Here is a 17382-nt window from a genome sequence, read left to right on the forward strand (position 1 = left end):
TGAGGACCCAGCGTTAACATATAATGACTACACCTTCCATCAATAAAACATGCATTAAGGCAAATAAATGTATGATTTTAGTCAAATTAATATTAAAGAGCAAATAACATTTTATGAGAAAAATTGAAGGTCACTTCAAATGTCAATAGAATGGAAACTTAATTTAAAATGCATTCTGTTTTTGGCATTGACAGCAGAGGGTCAGCCAACAAACCGGGGGCAGTGAATTCAAAGAACAAGAAAAGTTAAGGGAACTTGTAGCAGAAGTTAAAGGATGAAAAGTTCAAAAGGTGGCGATGACCACCATTTCTGAGGCTGCGCCGCGAGCCAGGCAGTTGGCGGAACGTGAGTAGTCCACGAAGGCTGACTCATGGTTTGGAAAGGTGAGGGCGACCTCACGCACTTCGCAGAACTCAGGGAGCTCCACAGAGAAGAGGACTGGCTTCCAGAACATGACATGACCTCTGGCTCCCATGTCATCCCCGACTTCAATGGCCACACGTGGACCCAGGCGCCGCTTGCTGCCCCTGCCCAACTGGCTACGGTGACGGGGGTGGTTTGGGTGCTGCTTGTGCCGTGGTTTCTCCGTGGAGTCTCCCCACTCAGCCCAGTGGCCACCATGGAGAGTGAGCAAACACTGAGCACAGCTGGCTGTGTCCCTGTTGTCCCCTCACAGCCAACAGGGACGTGGGCCTGAGGGTCGGCCCAGCTGGGGCTCCACCTGCCTCTCGTACAGAAAGTGTTCACGAGAGTGCAAGCATCTGAATTTGAAAAATGCAGTAAATGAATACCTTTTAAAGAAAATGTAAATGAGTATTAGGGTAAAACTGGGCTAATCATAGCCTCACAGTCCACCTCTCCGCCATCAACATCAAAATCAAAATGGCACTGAGCACGTGTTTGTTCAGAAACTTTCCAAAACCCATTACTGAGCTTGTTACTCAGCCGGTTCCGGACGGCAGGACCCGTGTCACGGAGACGCTGCCCTGCACAGTGGTCATGGAGGCCCCACCGCTTACTGACTGCCCACTGCCACGTCCTACTGCTGGTGCGTTCTCTGAACGGAGTGCAGTTGGGGTCAGTGGTCACTCTGTGGGTTTTGTATTGCTGGACACATGAGTACTCAATCACGTCAAGTCCTTGGGACGTGGGACTGTGAGCTCTGCCTGCAACCAGCGCCCTGCTAGGGAAGTCTGTGGTGCAGCCGCCGTGAGCCTCTCACTGCCTCTGACCCTGCTGTTCTCTGTCTGAGCTGCGTCTCCTGTCCTTGGCGGTGGTGCCGACCAACTATGCACATGTACACCACACACATGTGGTGCGCCCACAACCTGCCCTCCCCCCCAGGTCCTCGCGCCATCCCCAGATCGCTCCTGCTCAGAACATGTGCAATGGGTGACAGATGCATGTGGCTTCCCGCAAAGGCTGGGGAAGGAGCCCTCAGACTTCTCTGCATCACGAGCAGCCATGAGCAGCCACGAGCAGCCACGAGCAGCTCACCAGCTGTTTTGAGGTGAGAACTGAAGGCAGGTGTGGGAGGGAGACAGCAGGCCGGCTCCATGTGGCCAGGCTGAGGGGACCCTGGACGTAGGGAGCCTGGGGCGGCAGACTGGGTGCTGTGCACACTTGCAGGACCCCGCCCCGTGGGGCCCCCACCGGGCTATGCACACACCTGCCTGCAGCACCCCAGGCAGTAAGAGCTGGGCACAGTTGAGTCCCCGAGCTCTGAATGCCCCAACCCAATGCAGGCCCGGAGTCTGGTCTTCAGCATGACCTCTGCCCCGTGTGGCCGCTGAACCCTTCAGGACCCCAGGCCACCTCCCCGAAGCCAGGAGGAAAATCACATGAAACCATGGGGCACGACATCACCGGCAATACGTCAAGGAGCAGCCAGAGCCTGCAGATGACGTCCCTCCGTTCAAACACTGAGAAGGCAAACAGCATATTAGCTAAATACAAACAAGAAGTAATGGGAAATCAGCGGACATGAGAAATCTAAAAATCAGGGAGATGAAATCATCAACGTTTGTGTGTCTAATCCCGAGCCCCCAGTATGAGAAGCAAACAGGAAGCGTGGGGAAGGGGTGGGACTCCTGGGGCCGCATCCATTCCCACCATCAGGCTGTTTCTTTGCTGCCACTGGTTTTTAATTTCAGTTTTGTTCTGACCGTGAAGCCTTGTTTTCCTCAGAGTGTGGAGAGGCTGTTTCCCGAGTCCTGGAGACATCTCACTTGCAAACCCGAGGGTCCCTTCAAAGGCACATTCTGGAGACGAGAACATGCGTGTGTGGCAGGGACTTGAGGAGGGAGGGGTGCAGGCAGGGACCCCCGGGGGGTGCTGGGGCGGGCGGAGTGACCTTCCCGCGATCCGGATCAGGATCACCTCCCATGTCAGGAGCCCCTCTGCATCCAGCCGGGGCAGCAGAGGTCACAGGCCACAGGAAGAGGTAGAGGATGAGCAAGGGCATTTCTAAATTTCTACTTCAGCAGAATGTGTGCGCCAGGCCCCGGGGACAGGGAAGCACAGCCTTGTCACAAGCCATGTACACGCTGTGGGACGATGACAGTGGGGACCCCATTTAACAGAGCGCAGAATCTGCAGGGGGAGGCGGGGAAGAGATGGCGGGCCCCTCCCCCACCCCTTCCCATAGAGCCCACCTTCCCTGGACCATCAAGTCATCAGCATCAGAGGCCAAGATAAGAAAACACGATTTGTTGTTGTTTTGCTTCATCTTTTTTCTTAGATGGACAATGTAATGGCTATAATATGGTAGAAGTGAGAGGCTGTTCTGTTCCCAGCTGTGTCTTGTTCTAACAAGGGATGCCTGCTCCAGGACGACCGGGTCAGTCCACGGTCCTCTTGCCAACTGGGGTCTGTGGGAACAAGCAGCAAACACACAGGTCCGACTGGGCACCACACGGGGTCCCGTCGCACAGGCCACGTGTTCTCTCTCCAGTTCCCTTAATGCCAGGAGACCGTGAATTCACGTCGCCAAGGGTCTCAACGTGAAGTCATTGCTTAAAAAATATCCTACTCGATATTTGACGTGCATTTAACATGAAAATTATGTCTTAAATTAACAGCAGAGTAGTTAACAAAATAAATACATATAACCTGACCATTTTGTGGGTGAATTGAAGAGAGATCTTTCTTTTGAGGTCTTTAATTTTAGAGCATTGCCCTGAATTCATACAGAGTCTTTCAACCAACCCAGCCCAATAGAAGGTTCTCCACTCAGTGTTTCCAAGTCTTGAGAGGCCAGGATACCCAAACATCTGGGTGGAGGAGACAACGGGCTTTGATAGGAAACTAAAAGTTTCACTAGACAACGTAGCTTTGGAGAAATGCACAGAATTTGCCTGAGGAGACGTGATGTTCAAGCCCCAGGTGCCTGGCATTCCAGCAGCGCTAAAACCTGGCCATTGTCGCAGGAGTGTCTACACCGGGCGTCTGTCTACCGCCCACATTTGAGTCAAGTTCTACTCGAAGTAAGGAGTGTGGGATGATCCACGGACCCGTTGAACAAGCCCACGTGGCTGCAGGCCTCGCCTGATTCTCCTTGCAGCCGGGTTCCTGCCCCCAAGACTATTTCAGGTGCCTAGTGAGTGTTCAGCCTGGGGGAAGAGGAGCGTCTGGGACCAGCGCTGTGAACTGGGATGACGTGAGGAAGGAACTTCCCCGCGTGGTGTGGGCACCGGCTCCGTCCCGACAGTCTCTCTCATCTGTGAGGTCAGAACCTCTCCCCACCGACCTCTTTGCACCATCCACTGTTGCAGGGAAGGATGCTTTCAAAGGCATTGCTGCTTCATTAGGGACACCCTAAAAAGAGAATTATTGAAGCCATGATTTCTTCTCCGATCTTGAACAAAGAGATAATTCAAAGGCAAGCTCTTCAGCCCCATGTCCTGGGGTGGGGAGACACAGGGGCTCATGCTCAGTGGGCCACCAGCAGCCCACGAGCTCCACCCACCCCGCTGGCTGCACCCCTCGTCCTCCGGGCCGCGCGTGTTGCCACAACAGATGGGGGCCTCTCAGCCTTCCCAGAGCGCATCTCACGTGGGAACGTAATACTTAGATGTTGATAGGTGACTATGCGGCAGATGTCATGTCTCCACCCCCTCCGCCGTGTGGCTTTGGGGACAATTCTCTTGTGGGTACAACTTTTTGCAGGTTTATATTTTCTGAATTTTTCTCATTATGTTGCATACAAGTAAGCTTGTGCTCATCTCAAAAAATCACTTCAACAGTCACAAAGTATAAGAAAGTAAATACAAATGACCCTCTTAATATTATGGGAAATGAAGATATTGGTGCATTTTTGTAATTAAAAATTCACTTTAGTGGGCAAGGGAATTATATATAGCTTTGGACTACAAGGCTAAACATTTTATGATATGCAAAAGCAAAAGGAACTTGATATGATTTGAGGGGTAATATTTTACATATAAATTAAAAGTTCAAAGTTTATAGGATGAAATTAATTCAAAAATAGCTGTGTGAGCACTTGGAATTCTGGCCGAGATGGAATAACAGGAACAAATTTCCTATGCTGCCTAAAACAACACAATAGCAAAAAACAAAAGAACAGGTAAAATTTTTGTTAAAAAAAGATTTTCATAGGGTAGCTCTATTTTCAACTTTTTGAGGAACCTCCATACTGTTTTCAGGAGAGGCTGCACCTGTGACCCCAGCAATCGCATTCCTGGGTATTTACCCTGAAGATACAAATGTAGTGATCCGAAGGGGCATGTGTACCTGAAGGTTTATAGCAGCAATGTCCACAATAGGCCAACTATGGAAAGAGCCTAGATGTCCATCAACAGATGAATGGATAAAGAAGAGGTGGTACACACACACACACACACACACACAAACACACACACAATGGAATACTATACAGCCATCAAAAACCCCTGAAATCTTGCCATTTGCAACGACATGGATGGGACTAGAGGGTATTATGCTGAGCGAAATAAGTCAATCAGAGAAAGACAACTATCATATGATCTCCCTGATATGAGGAATTTGAGAGGCAAAGTGGGGGGTTTGTGGGGTAGGGAAGGAAAAAATGAAACAAGATGGGATTGGGAGGGAGATAAACCACAAGAGACTCTTAATCTCAGGAAACAAACTGAGGGTTGCTGGGGGGTGGGATGGATGGGGGACGGGGGCCTCCTCACACTGATCTCTGTGGTGGCCGCCCATACGCGTCCTGAGAAGCACGGTCTGCCCTCCTTCCTGCCCCAGCACCCCTGCTTGGGCACCAGGGAGCTGACAGCTCCTGGGTCTGGCAAGCTCTCGTGTTCCCACCTGTGACCTTCGGGACAGAATGTGTGACAGACAGCTGTGTTCACACGATGCTTCTTGCTTCATGTGGCACGCTGCAGCAGTCTGGGAAGCTGAGGACTGCACCCGCCGAATGTTGGGTTCCCCGTGCTCACACTAATACTCAAAACGAGAGGAAATAGATTCTTTTAGGTAAAAATGACAGGTTATTGTTCTCAGTTCAAAACACAGGAAGCCTGAATTCCTGAGGAGAAGAGGGCACCGTCAAGTGCACTTATCCTGAGTTCTCTGTGTGGGGCTGGTGTTGTGGGGAGACGCGAGATGAGTGCGAGGCTTTGCTGCTCAGCGGCCCTCGCCAGAGGGACATGTGATAGTTTACGTTTCAAGGATGTAGTGATTCCATGCGTATATATACACACATACTATACATGTATAAAATTTGGTTTTCAAAGGCATTTTCTCTTTTTAACATATTAATAATTCATAAATGTTTCTCCTCAGAATGTGCACAGCTGATGTTGCAAGACGGTAAGACCTAATGCCTGTGTGTGTAGACGAGGAAAGGCTTTCTGTTGAAGCAAGGTCATTGGCCAAGGTCATTTCTCCCGAGTCACTGTTAGGACTCCACTAAATTCAGCTCTTCCCAACACCTGGCTCACCGGTCCCCTGGGGGCTGCGGTGTAAGGGGACGGAACTACATGGCTTGCCTGGTGGAGCGCAGGCCCACAGGACGCGCACACCATCGGAATCTGAAGGCCAGGATGGAGACGACATCAGCCAGGGCCTTTGTGAGGGTTAAGCACCATTGACGAAACCCCCACACACTTATTTTTGCTTCTTGCAGGAAATGCACTAAAATGACCATAATTAAAGGGGAGCGTGGAAAGCAGAGCACCCGAGGGCCGGTGAGCGGCAGGTGGAGGGTCTCAGAGCAGTGCCGGTTGGAATCCCCACGTCTGTGACTAGAACATCTTAGCCTGGTGGGGTAAGGCATGGGCAGGGGGAGGCCTCACCCAGCCCCACCTGCCCTGCACGCCCACCCCTGCTCACCCACTGAGCAGTAGGCAAGCTCCACCGGAGGACTCCAGACCAGTGAGGGGCTCGTTGAATGGAGGACACCACCACAAGGCCTGCGTGAGGGCTGAGACCTCTCGATCCCAGAGCCTGCAGGCAGGCTGAGCCCTGTCCCCACCCTCCCAGCCAGCAAAGCTTGTCCAAATGCAGACGCTCGGGGTCACCTCACATTGGAGAGCATGCAGGGTCGTCCTCTACAACCCTCAAGGGAGCCATCAACCAGAGCCCTCAGACGGGCAGCGCGAGCCTGCCTCTTGTGCTGGTGGTGGACGGTCGTCCCACAGAGGAAAGGTCCCTTCTGGAGTCAGCCCCTTCTGTCCTCACCAGCACCTTCTGGCTTCTCAACCACACAGAAACTCAGCATTTGGAGGAGGAACAGGGCAGAGCGGAATTTCCCCCAATGCTGCTTTTGTCATTCCTGTGTTAGGAAGTACTGCTGGTTAAAGCCTGTGGAGGAGGCTGGCAGCCTCCCCGTTCTCCGCCTTCTGTCCCCAGGTGCCGGCCGCCCAGGTCCTGGAGGCTGTAGGATGAGAGTGGGGGTGCCTGTTTGGATTGTCTGCAGAGCCTTCCCTGGAGGGTTCTGCTCACCTGTGAACAGAATGACAGGGAGACTCCTCTGTGCGGGGTCAGGATGAGAACCAGTGCTGCTAGTTGCCTCCTGCCCTGAGAGCCGAGTTAATGCAGGATGTTCATCAGTGTTACAAATATGTTACAAACAACGGGGACTGCAGAAAGTGTGTGCACTGGCTGCACAGCTCCCACAATGTGCGTGCCTGGCTGAGCTGGCCATGGAACTCAGGCCTGATCAGAACCACTGCTGACCACCAGCCCAGCTGTCCCTGGGGATGTGTGTGTGTGTGTGTGTGCGCGCGCGTGTGTGTGCCCATGTGTGCATGTGTGTGTACATGTGTATGTTGTATGTAACTGCATCTGAACCCCCTCCCTGCGTCCTCTACCCACTCTGTGGACTGCTCAGGGTGTCCATGGGCAAGACGGGCAAGAACCTGTGGCCGGGGCTGCCTTTCTTGACCATCCACTCCTGACCGTGCATGCCTGACCTTCTACTCCTGACCATCCATGCCTGACCACCCACACCTGACTGTCCACTCCTGACCATCCAGTCCTGACCGTGTGCCCCTGACCTTCCACGCCTAACCGTCCACTTCTGACCATCCACTCCTGACTGTGCACTCCTGACCATCCACGCCTGACCTTCTACTCTCGACTGTCCACTCCTCACCATCCACTCCTGACTGTCCACACCTGACCTTCCCCTTCTGACTGTCCACGTTTGACCATCCACTCCTGACCATCCATTCCTGACTGTGCATCCCTGACCATCCATGCCTGACTGTCCACTCTTGACCTTCCACGCCTGCATCTGTGCCACTGGAGCCACAGAAATGCCCACCATCCTGGCAGTGAGCCAGCCCGAGCATCTCTCGGTGGGAATCTCCTCCAACCACGTTTTCTACAACAGGAAAGACTGCCCAGCAGAGCAAGGCAGCATTAAAGCCCCTGCCAACTCTGGACCTGTTTCTGCCTTCCTGTCTTCAGGTCATTTGCACAAAAGGAGACAGCAGAGAAGAATGGGGCCATTCTGAAAATTTGCAACTGAGAAAATGGGAATTGACCCAGTCCTGACCCTGGGGACAGCAGGTCAGGGCTGCAGAGGGGAGGTGAGGTCACGTCCAGTGGGGCCATCAGAGCCGCCCTGTTCCTGACCCTGGAGCTCTGGCAGCGGAGTGGGGCTGGGCGGCCAGGCTGCCCAGGAGAGCACAGCCGGAGCTTAATCACATCTAACATCTCCTTACAGGGGAATTAATGAGTTATGAGTCTATGAGATTCAGATGACAACATTAATGCGCACGGGAAATGCCATTATTTAAATCTTAAAAATCAGCCTCAAACTCCCAGATGTACTAAAAACAGAAATCGCAAATTGCCAACTAATTAAAAGCGTAAGATGGGCACGTTCTATGGATCCGAAGAATGTGCTTAGTGAGTAAATGTGAACCAGCATGGACCCCCCCAGCCGTGGGATACACAAAGCTTAATGTCGTAATCAAGACGGACATTTTAAGTTGTGGAGAACACCAGTATTTAAGCTCGTTTTTGCTAAATCAGCAGGAAATTTCATGCCGAAATGTCAGTGACGGCATATATAAGCCAAACACCCTCTGCGTTGTTTTTCCGACGAGAAGGAAGGAGGCAGGTCCCATTATGTGGGGCACCTCCTGTCCCCACTTGGTCATTCCTCCGCATGGACAGGGCCAGGCGCTTTCCACCGACGTCCAGAGCCTGGACAGGTGTCCCACGTCACCCCTGCTCAGTCTGTAGGGGCAGCGATGCTCCAAACACATGGGCATGCGGCGACTTGTCCAGAGCAGCTTCCTCGTCCCTTCCCTGTGACCAAGTCCATGTCTGGGCCTCCGAGCAGCCTCTGCAGCTGCTTTTCTGTGGATCTGGTGGTTGGAGGGTGGTGTAGACAGAGGTCTGAATTGGCTTTGGGTGGAGGCCTGCCTCATATGGTTCATCTTGCGACTGGCCTATGCCCTCGTAGGGGGTGCCTCCTTTGGAGACCCCGCTGCTCTGTCCCAGCATAGGTGTCCAAGGAGGATGACGATTTCCCAAGTGTACACATTACGGGTGTTCCTGAAAGGACTCAGTGACCTGATGCAGAGCCTACCAGCCGTGTGCAGCCTGCTGGCCTCTGGGGTGACTGGGGCCGCATGGATCTGGGGACACGGCTGGCTCCCCGCTGCCTCTCCCACAGCAGGTCCATTTCAGTTGCACTGAGAAAGCCAATCTGTAAGCCGACCTCACTGTAAAATTATCATTTTGAACATGGCTGGGAGACATTTCCCCGCCGTCAGAGGAGCAGAGCCCAGCAGTCCTTGAGTTGTCCCTGCTCACCCTTGAGGACGCCTTTCCTGGGCCCTGACCCCCGTACCAGCCGCAGAGATACGGCAGGCCCTGTGGCCCACCTTCCCAGCGGCTACCGGCAGCTGAGAAACAAGGAAGCCCTGTTTTACACTTGGTTACTGAAACATCGCTTCCCACGGCACAGATCGTGCCAGAAAGAAGGTGAAAGGGGATGACGGGGAGCCTGTTTGTGTGCCGTTGGCGGGGTCTAGGGAAGGGCCCCACCCCACGAGTACCATTCCTGGTCGTGCTGAATACAAGAACCCTTTCATATTACAGATTTGCCCCAGGAACGCAGTAATCGCTGTGGTAAAGCACAGGCGGTCCGGCCGGCGTTCCCTGCGAGCCCTCGGAGAGGGGACAGCCTGGCCGCCAGCGGGCTCACGTGTGTCCCGTGTGAGCCCATCTAGCAGCTGCTTTCCATCTCAGTTAGTCGCCACCTGACGTCGTGTTTCTGGAGGGGGCCTATTTTGCCCTTCAGTTTTCAGTTTTTTATTCTATGTAAAATGATCAAAGCGTTCAAAGTAGATTTTATGAAATGATGTGAAAACCCCGCGGCAAAGGATAGTGACACCGAGCGATTGTTGTAAATCGTCTCCAGGGTTTTGCTCTTTGGCTTGTTTTGTTCAGGACGTTTCTGAACCAATAAGCACAGCAATGTTTCAGATAGAGTTTTCAAAGTGGGACTAGCATGTGGACAGTGGAGAGAAGCACGAACATTTAGGACTCATCAGAAGGACGCAATTTTTTAAACATTTTGCTTTTTTTATGGCTGATTTGGGATGAACGCTGACATTTACACTATTCAGGGCTCAGAGTTTGCTGTGAGAATCATGGTAACTGGGGGTTTATTATCCTTTGTGCGCTGGGACCTCTCCGAGTTTGGCCCAGAAGCCCGGCTGTGGTGAGCCCCGTGCGCAGGGGAGTGTGCTGGGGACAGAACGGTCCCATCGCGCCCTTGGTGGCTGGTCGGGCTGACAGCCACCAGCCCCAATGGCCCCTCCTGCATTTTCCAGGACTGTCCTTTCTTTGGAGATGATCAGGCTGTTTGGAGGGCTTCAGACCACCCTCTCTTAAACGATCTTTCTGGAAACAGGATTCCCAAACGCACCATGAGGTCTCTGGTGTGCCTAGCGCTGGGGATGAGCCATGGGAACCTGAAGAGCCCATCTGATGCTGGTGCCTCCTTCTCGAGGGGGATGCACCAGCCCAAGAGCCGTGGCCTAGAGGGAGAAGCAAACCTCACAGGCAAATGGCCTGTGGATCAGCCTGTGGGCAGACACTGGGGCAGCGCTGTGCCCAGCACACAGCCGGATGGGGAGAAGACAGGACAGTAGGAGCGACACAGGACATGTGCTGGCTGGCGCTGGACTTGAGAGCCGGTGCGGTGAGCATACTGACCAGAGCACACGATGGACAGTGTCAGTGGGAGCAGAAACACAGCGAGAATGGAATGAGGGCAGCACGGAGAACCGATGGGTGTGGGCCGCTGATACCGTGGGAACCAGGGAACCCCAAGGAAGATGCCCAGACAGACATAGCACAGCAGACGCGTGGGAGCGCAAGACCCAGACCACGGCTGGAACGCCTACTGATTAGGGGCTCGGAGGAGGGGCCGAGTGATACCCACAGCAAGAATGACCAGGGATTTCCCAAACCCGAGGAATGTCACCAACCTACACATGGCAGATGCTTTTTGCAGGAGCCTTGAGCCTCAGACTGCATCTTGGAGTCCCACCACCACCATGGAGAGTGTCTTTGTGCAGAACTGTTGGATTTAGGGATGGTCTTTTCACATCCAGGGCCCCGGGTGTAGGGGAGCTTAGATTTGGTCCAACAATTACCCTGGGACAGGCCATGGACTTTGTGTGCGGGGTTAGGTGGCAGGGTGGGGACGGGGTGGGGCCATGGATTCCGTGTGCAGGGAGGGCCACTCCAGGATGTCCCACAGGTTTTGTGCCATGTTCTGTACTCAGTGCTGCATGGATTCTGAGGAAGTGCAATGACAGGTTAGCTCCCCTCAAACATGCCCTCACGTGTGCCCGTGGGGTCAGCACAGGACTGAGGGTTATTTATCAGGGGTTCTCGTGCTGCTTAAAGCAAAGAAGGTGATGTAAGTGTGACCAGCCTGGACAATTTCATGGTTTAGAAACAGGAATTCTGGTTGTTGGCCAACACTACACTTGACGGAAATAATCAGAAATGGTGGATCTTGGGATCATTGCCAAATCCATATAGCGGACCCTCCTTCACACGCCTGAGATATACTGGTGTCCCCTCAAAATCCACGTCCTTCCCAGACCTCAGCATGTGACCGTCTTTGGGGATAGGGTCCTCGACTGCACCATTCTCGGATTAGGATGAGGTCACCCTGGAGGAAGGGACTCCAGACCAGGACGGATGTCCCTGAAGGAAGATGGGAAAACACACACATGCCCAGAGCGAGGGGGAAGTGGACTCAGGAGCAGAGTGTCTATACCGGGCACCACGGCTGCAAGGGCAGGATGGTCCTCGCTAGAGACTTAGGGATGCATGGCCGTGCTCACCCTTTGGTTTCAGACTTCTGGCTTCCAGAACTAGGACAAGGTAAGTTTCTGTAGCTTTGAAGCCCTGGAGTGCAGCGTTGAGTGCCTGCAGCCCTGCATCGGGAGGGTAGACTCAGCTCTGTGGGACTCACGGAGGGCAGCCGCTGTGCCCTGTGCCCTGAGCCTGGGGTCAACCCTTCATGCATTCAGGGGCTCATGGTCCTGAATGGTTGCCACCCCTGTGGAGCAGAGGCCGGCAGGAGTTAGGGCGCAGGGCTGGGTGCGCATGGGTGAGAAGGAGGGGGAGATCCGCCCCAGACATTCATGACCATCGTGAGTGTGCCGACCTGGGAGCCGGGATCCAGACTGAGGCACATCCATCAGGAAGACATCCTCAGTGATGCCCCACCGTACCTTCCCTCAGCAGTCCACGTTATTTACTCAGAAATGTGAACCTAGAAGTACAAGCACTTACTTGAGAAACTCACAGGAAGTATCTGAGGCAGATACTGATGGCCGAGCTGGGTTGTGTATTCTGGATATGGCGGAGGGACTGAGCCATCCAATTACTGGGTGAAACGTACCCAGATTCAGCCCACTCTGACTTCCCACTGCAGGTCACTGGCTTCCTGTCGGCAGTGAACTCAAGCCACTGACCGCCAAGTGTAGTCAGCCTATGCTGGACTGTGAACTCACCTGGGCATCTGGGCTGACAGTTTGTGCCTTGGCCAGCTTCCTGCCACACTCCTTGACCTGGGATGCTCTCCTCATTTCCATGGATGTCTGTGTCACAGGCCACCTGCCTCAACTGAAGATGTATGTTCACACACATTCGTGAGTGTGCCTATGTGCCCACCCCACATACAGATGGCATGACAGCATGAACTGAAAGCATCCTGCCATATATTCTTAGGGAAAAATCTCAAGATCCACGTCAAGGAGTAACAGAAAGGTGGTTTCCGGAAGTCATCCACATTCTGACCCCCTCCCCTAAGTGCCCTCACGGGGACACGGCTGGACCTCCACAGTCTCCCTCCCATCTCAGGGCACTTGAGAGCCCCTCCCCAGGGTGGGGACCAGGTGTGGAGGAGGGGTGTGGGCCTCTGAGGTTGGCCTGGTCCCCAACCTTCCAGCTGGCACATTACTGGTGTGGGTCAGGTGGGCATGTATGGTGTACAGGGAGAACAGGTGGGTCAGGGCCATGGTCACATTGGGCTGCATCGGGGGGATGTCTCTGGACCTGGCCGCACTCCAAGCAGCCTGCCCCGGGAAGGGGTGTTTGGTGGGAGCAAGGTGGTGCCACCAGGACGTGTGGGTTACCGTCCCCTCCCCCAGGGCTGGGCAGTGGCGGCAGGACCCGAGGTTGGAACAACTTTGCTGCCCAGGGTCCCCATCACTGAACGGCATGCGTGAGGGGCGAACATTCACTTGGAAGGGAATCTGGGGACCGTCCACGCTGCCTGGCGAGTCGTCCCCAGCCCTGGGGTGAACCAGCAGTGCATCTGGCCTCTTGCCTGTATGACCACTTCATGCAGCATTTCAGACACGTTCTGAGAAAGTTTGTCCGTTTTCCAGGCTCTTGTGTGTCCCTGAACAAAATACACTAAGCTCGTTTCTGTGGACTCACATTTCAGCATGGATGGGTAAAGTGACATTCAAATACGTGTCACAGCTTTAATGTGTCACACGGCTTTGTTTCCTGAGAGTCAATCTACATCTTCCAAGTAGAAAATCCTATGAAAACTTGAACACTTCAGTTAAGTTACAGGATGTGATGTTTGAACCCTCCTTTTCCCTCTCATCTGTCACGCAGTTGTTAGAGGCGTGTGGGGTACAGCTGCGTTTCCACAAACCAAACAGAACATGACATGACCAACTAGGCAAACAGAGACAGCACACAGAATACTGCAAGAAGGCAATCCTGTTAGCCCCTGGGCATGGAGAAAGCTGGCGACTTTTCTTGCTGAGCAAACTGGGAAACAAGAACTAAATTTTACCTGCTGACGATGCTGAAAGTTGGCAAAGCTGTGAGGAAAGCATCTGTGTGTGGCTGAGCAGGACCCGACAGTGCCCAGCACACGTGGGCCAAGCATATCACCGTGGCTGGGTCCACGGTGTTCAAGGGTCAGGGTCTATGGGGACAGCAGGTGCACGGCTCGCGGTCTGCAGGGGGCGTAGGGTGTGGACGTCCCAGTTTGTGCACGTATGTATCTGTTATTTGGGATCTAGCAAACACCACATCACTGTGTTGTCCGCAGTATATATCCACGCCTCTGGGTGTGACAGACAGAGATCAGAGTCATACATGAAGGAGATGGGCTGTGGCTCCATGGCAAAGCACAAAATCTGTTAATTTTGAGCAGAGAAAGAATCCTGATGCCCTTATCCTGATACCCCTCATTTTAAAAATGATTGTAAAATTAGGGCAAATCTGGCCAGGTCCCCTGAAGTAGTGTTTGGTATCAGCTTGTCCATAGGAGAGGCTCAGGTAAGAGACAGGTCAATTAATCAACGGAATAGGTTTCAAAAGAAGAAAGTAAAACCAAAACCTGTGAGCACAAGGGGCAGTGGCCGCTGAGTTCGCTGGCTTGTATGGGGGCCCCACAACATCCCCCCCAACCTCTGTTTATGTGCAGATGTCCAGGGGTCCTGCCTCCCCGAGGGACCCTGGGAAGTCAGCCGAGTGGGAACCTTTGGTCCCTCCTGTCCCTGGCAGTCAGGTAAACCCTGGTCATCGCGGCTGTCATGGGCACCGTCCACAGCAGGGACCAGAGCGTTCAAATGCACAAGCTACAGAAGTCTGGCACAATCACACTGAGGAGCAGAGGAAACAGAAGTTGCTCCAAAGTTATTGCAAACTTTGCAAACGTACCAGCCAAGTCATTGTCTCACACCATTGCTGTGTGTCAATCACATCTCAATAAAACTGGAAAATAAAGAAGAAGGAAAAGATTAAACAGAATATGATCCACTTGAAGTGACGAGAATTACTTCCACAGAAAGCAAGACAGTGGATTCACACATGATGTGTTTACCCCTGTGAGGCCCACCCTGGCCTCCTGCATCCTCCAGTCTCCCCTGGACTTAGGAAGACCTGCTGGTGGCCCCCTCTCTCAGTGTTTCACTCAGGAGCTGGACAGATGGCTCCGGAGCTGCCCATACACAGGACGGGAAACCGGTGGTCTCTGGATGGAATTGCTTTTCTTTCTATTGGTGGCAGACCACGGCACTGCAGCTTCTGTGAACACAGGCCAACCATGCGGAGCAGCTGTGCATACAGTCGGTGGGATCAGCAGAGTGTATATAGTCGGTGGCATCTCTGGTTTGTTGTTCATTCTCTCGGGGTCTGGACAGAAAGTCCATGGCCCTGCACATCGGGCCTCTGCCCGTGGTCGCGGTTTCAGTCTGCCAGTGGATAGAGTCTGGCCCCTCAGGACGGACACTGGCCTCTCTGTTGGTTCCTGGATGCCTTCGATGCCCCGGCGAGTCCCCTGGTTGTAACGTGCATGACGATGTGTCAGGAAGGTGTCAGTATGTCCAAAGCTCCAGTATCATGGATTTGTACTTCACTGCTGTACAAGAAGCCACTTCTTGTGTGATTACACGGGGTTCTCTGGCTCCAGTCCACGTGACCAACAAAGCCAGCTCGTGGGACTGCGTTTGACGGTGGGCTGTCTATTGGCATGGTGGTTTAGCCGCGTCTCTCCACTGTGCTCCCGCAGAAATGTCACCCAGTCAGCCGATGCTCACACGAGTGTCGTGGTCCTGCTGTCTGGAGAAGCAGGTGCCAGTGACGGGGTGCTCGAGCTCCTGGGGGGCAGACGCGGCCGTGTGAGTGAGGCTGGGGTCTCGGACTCACCCCCTCCAGCTGCCCACAGAGGCTGTGAAAGGGAAATCACATTTGACTCAGTGTGACTCTGGTTTTCCATCTCTGGCAGAGTACTCCAGAGTCTGTTAACCCTGGAGAGAAAGTATCTGAAAAAGAAGGAAGTGATGGGAAGTATCTTTAAATTTAAATTTTATTTTTTCTCCAGATTATTTACTATTTTAGTCACTGGCATACATTAATTTATATTTTAAAATTAATTTAAAAACACTGAATGAGAGGGCAAATTTCTTATTTTAAGATCATGTTTGGTTTTTTCTTTACATTTTGCTGTAACATTTTTCTGTTTTTAAAAACATGCAACATGGTTCGGTAAAATGTAAACGTCGATGTCGTATAGACAAATATAGTCAAACCTTTCAATTCTTCATAGTTTGACTTTGCATAAACTTTTTTTTTCAAAAATGTTATGTTATTACATTGGTGAAGTAGTAATAGAATGATATTTGGCTTTTAGCAATGTATTTGCAGCTACAGTGTAAAATATTCATGCATTATAGCTTAACTTCAATAATTTATTCAGGACTTCTTTGCAAAATTTAACTTGGAGCTATAATAAAAACTTAGACCAAATATTCACTTCACAGACTTCCAGGCCCCTGAGTATGGCCTCCTGGGGATGGGTGTAGACAGATGTTCTCAGAAGAGGGGAGACATCAAAATGCATCATGCAAAATGTACACCGTTAGCTCAGAATCCACATCAAAAAACTAAAGATGGATAGGTCTGAACTGAGTGATCAAATGGTTCATAGTATGTCTTTATGAGAGAATGATTTTGCCAGATTTCCCTGTTTCTTGATAGTCACTGATTCCCACTGTCAAAGCCCGAAGAGCAGGTTCACCTGGGGTCTGAGTACAGGCTGTGAGAGTTGACAGCTGCACTGGCATTTATGTTTTCTTAGGGACAAAATATCCAGTAAAGGTGAATGGTTCTTCAGCCTAATTTATTGTTGTGAAATCAGCTATGAGCAGTGATTCAGAGAGCCGCGGTCTGGGCCACTGACAGGAGCAATGGTCAACAGGTGCACAAACGATCATTGACTAGCGATAAGCCATCATTGACTAGCTTCTTGATGCCCTGTGCTCTGATGAGAGGTGGTGGGGTTTGGAGCCAATGTCTGGGAAAGAATTCTTGAGATGTCTTTGGTGCAGAAAGTGGTTTTATGAAAGCACGGGGACAGGACCTGTGGCAGAAAGAGCAGCAGCTCTGGGGTTTGTGAGGGTTGGTGGATCATGTACTATGGAGCTGGGGGAGGCGAGGACAGGGGAAGTTTCCAGAAGGACTTCCTTATACTCAAGAAGACTGCTGGGAACTTGGAGTCCAGGCTGTGTCAAGCTGAGGTGGTTTTCCTTTTAGCAAGGAGTTAACAGTAAGACGGGGAGTCCTTCAGAGTCCACTCTGCCTGCCTCAAGTGCCTGTCCACAGGCTGCAGGTTAGAAGGAAATGCAATTGCAACTACATTTCTTTTTTATTTATTTATTTAATTTATTTATTTGACAGACAGAGATCATAAGTAGGCAGAGAGGCAGGCAGAGAGAGAGAGAGAGGGAAGCAGGCCCCCTGCCGAGCAGAGAGCCCGACGCGGGGCCCTATCCCAGGACCACGACCCGAGCCGAAGACAGAGGCCCCAACCCACCGAGCCACCCAGGCACCCACAACTACATTTCTTTTACTTTGTTCCCCACA

General features: G+C 52.3%; 1 protein-coding gene across 1 annotated transcript in view; it reads right to left on the reverse strand.

Moving 5' to 3' along the window:
- Positions 1–283: 283 nt before the first annotated feature.
- Positions 284–17382, reverse strand: part of LOC116867929 (contactin-associated protein-like 4) — a 191369-nt gene continuing 174270 nt past the window's right edge. The window contains exon 26 of the mRNA XM_032857956.1: positions 284–539. Coding sequence (XP_032713847.1) covers positions 284–539 — 256 coding nt within the window. The remainder of the gene's footprint in view (positions 540–17382) is intronic.

The sequence above is a fragment of the Lontra canadensis genome, unplaced genomic scaffold, assembly GCF_010015895.1.
Source record: "Lontra canadensis isolate GAN:19392208 unplaced genomic scaffold, GSC_riverotter_1.0 scaffold13, whole genome shotgun sequence".
NCBI classification, from domain to species: domain Eukaryota; kingdom Metazoa; phylum Chordata; class Mammalia; order Carnivora; family Mustelidae; genus Lontra; species Lontra canadensis.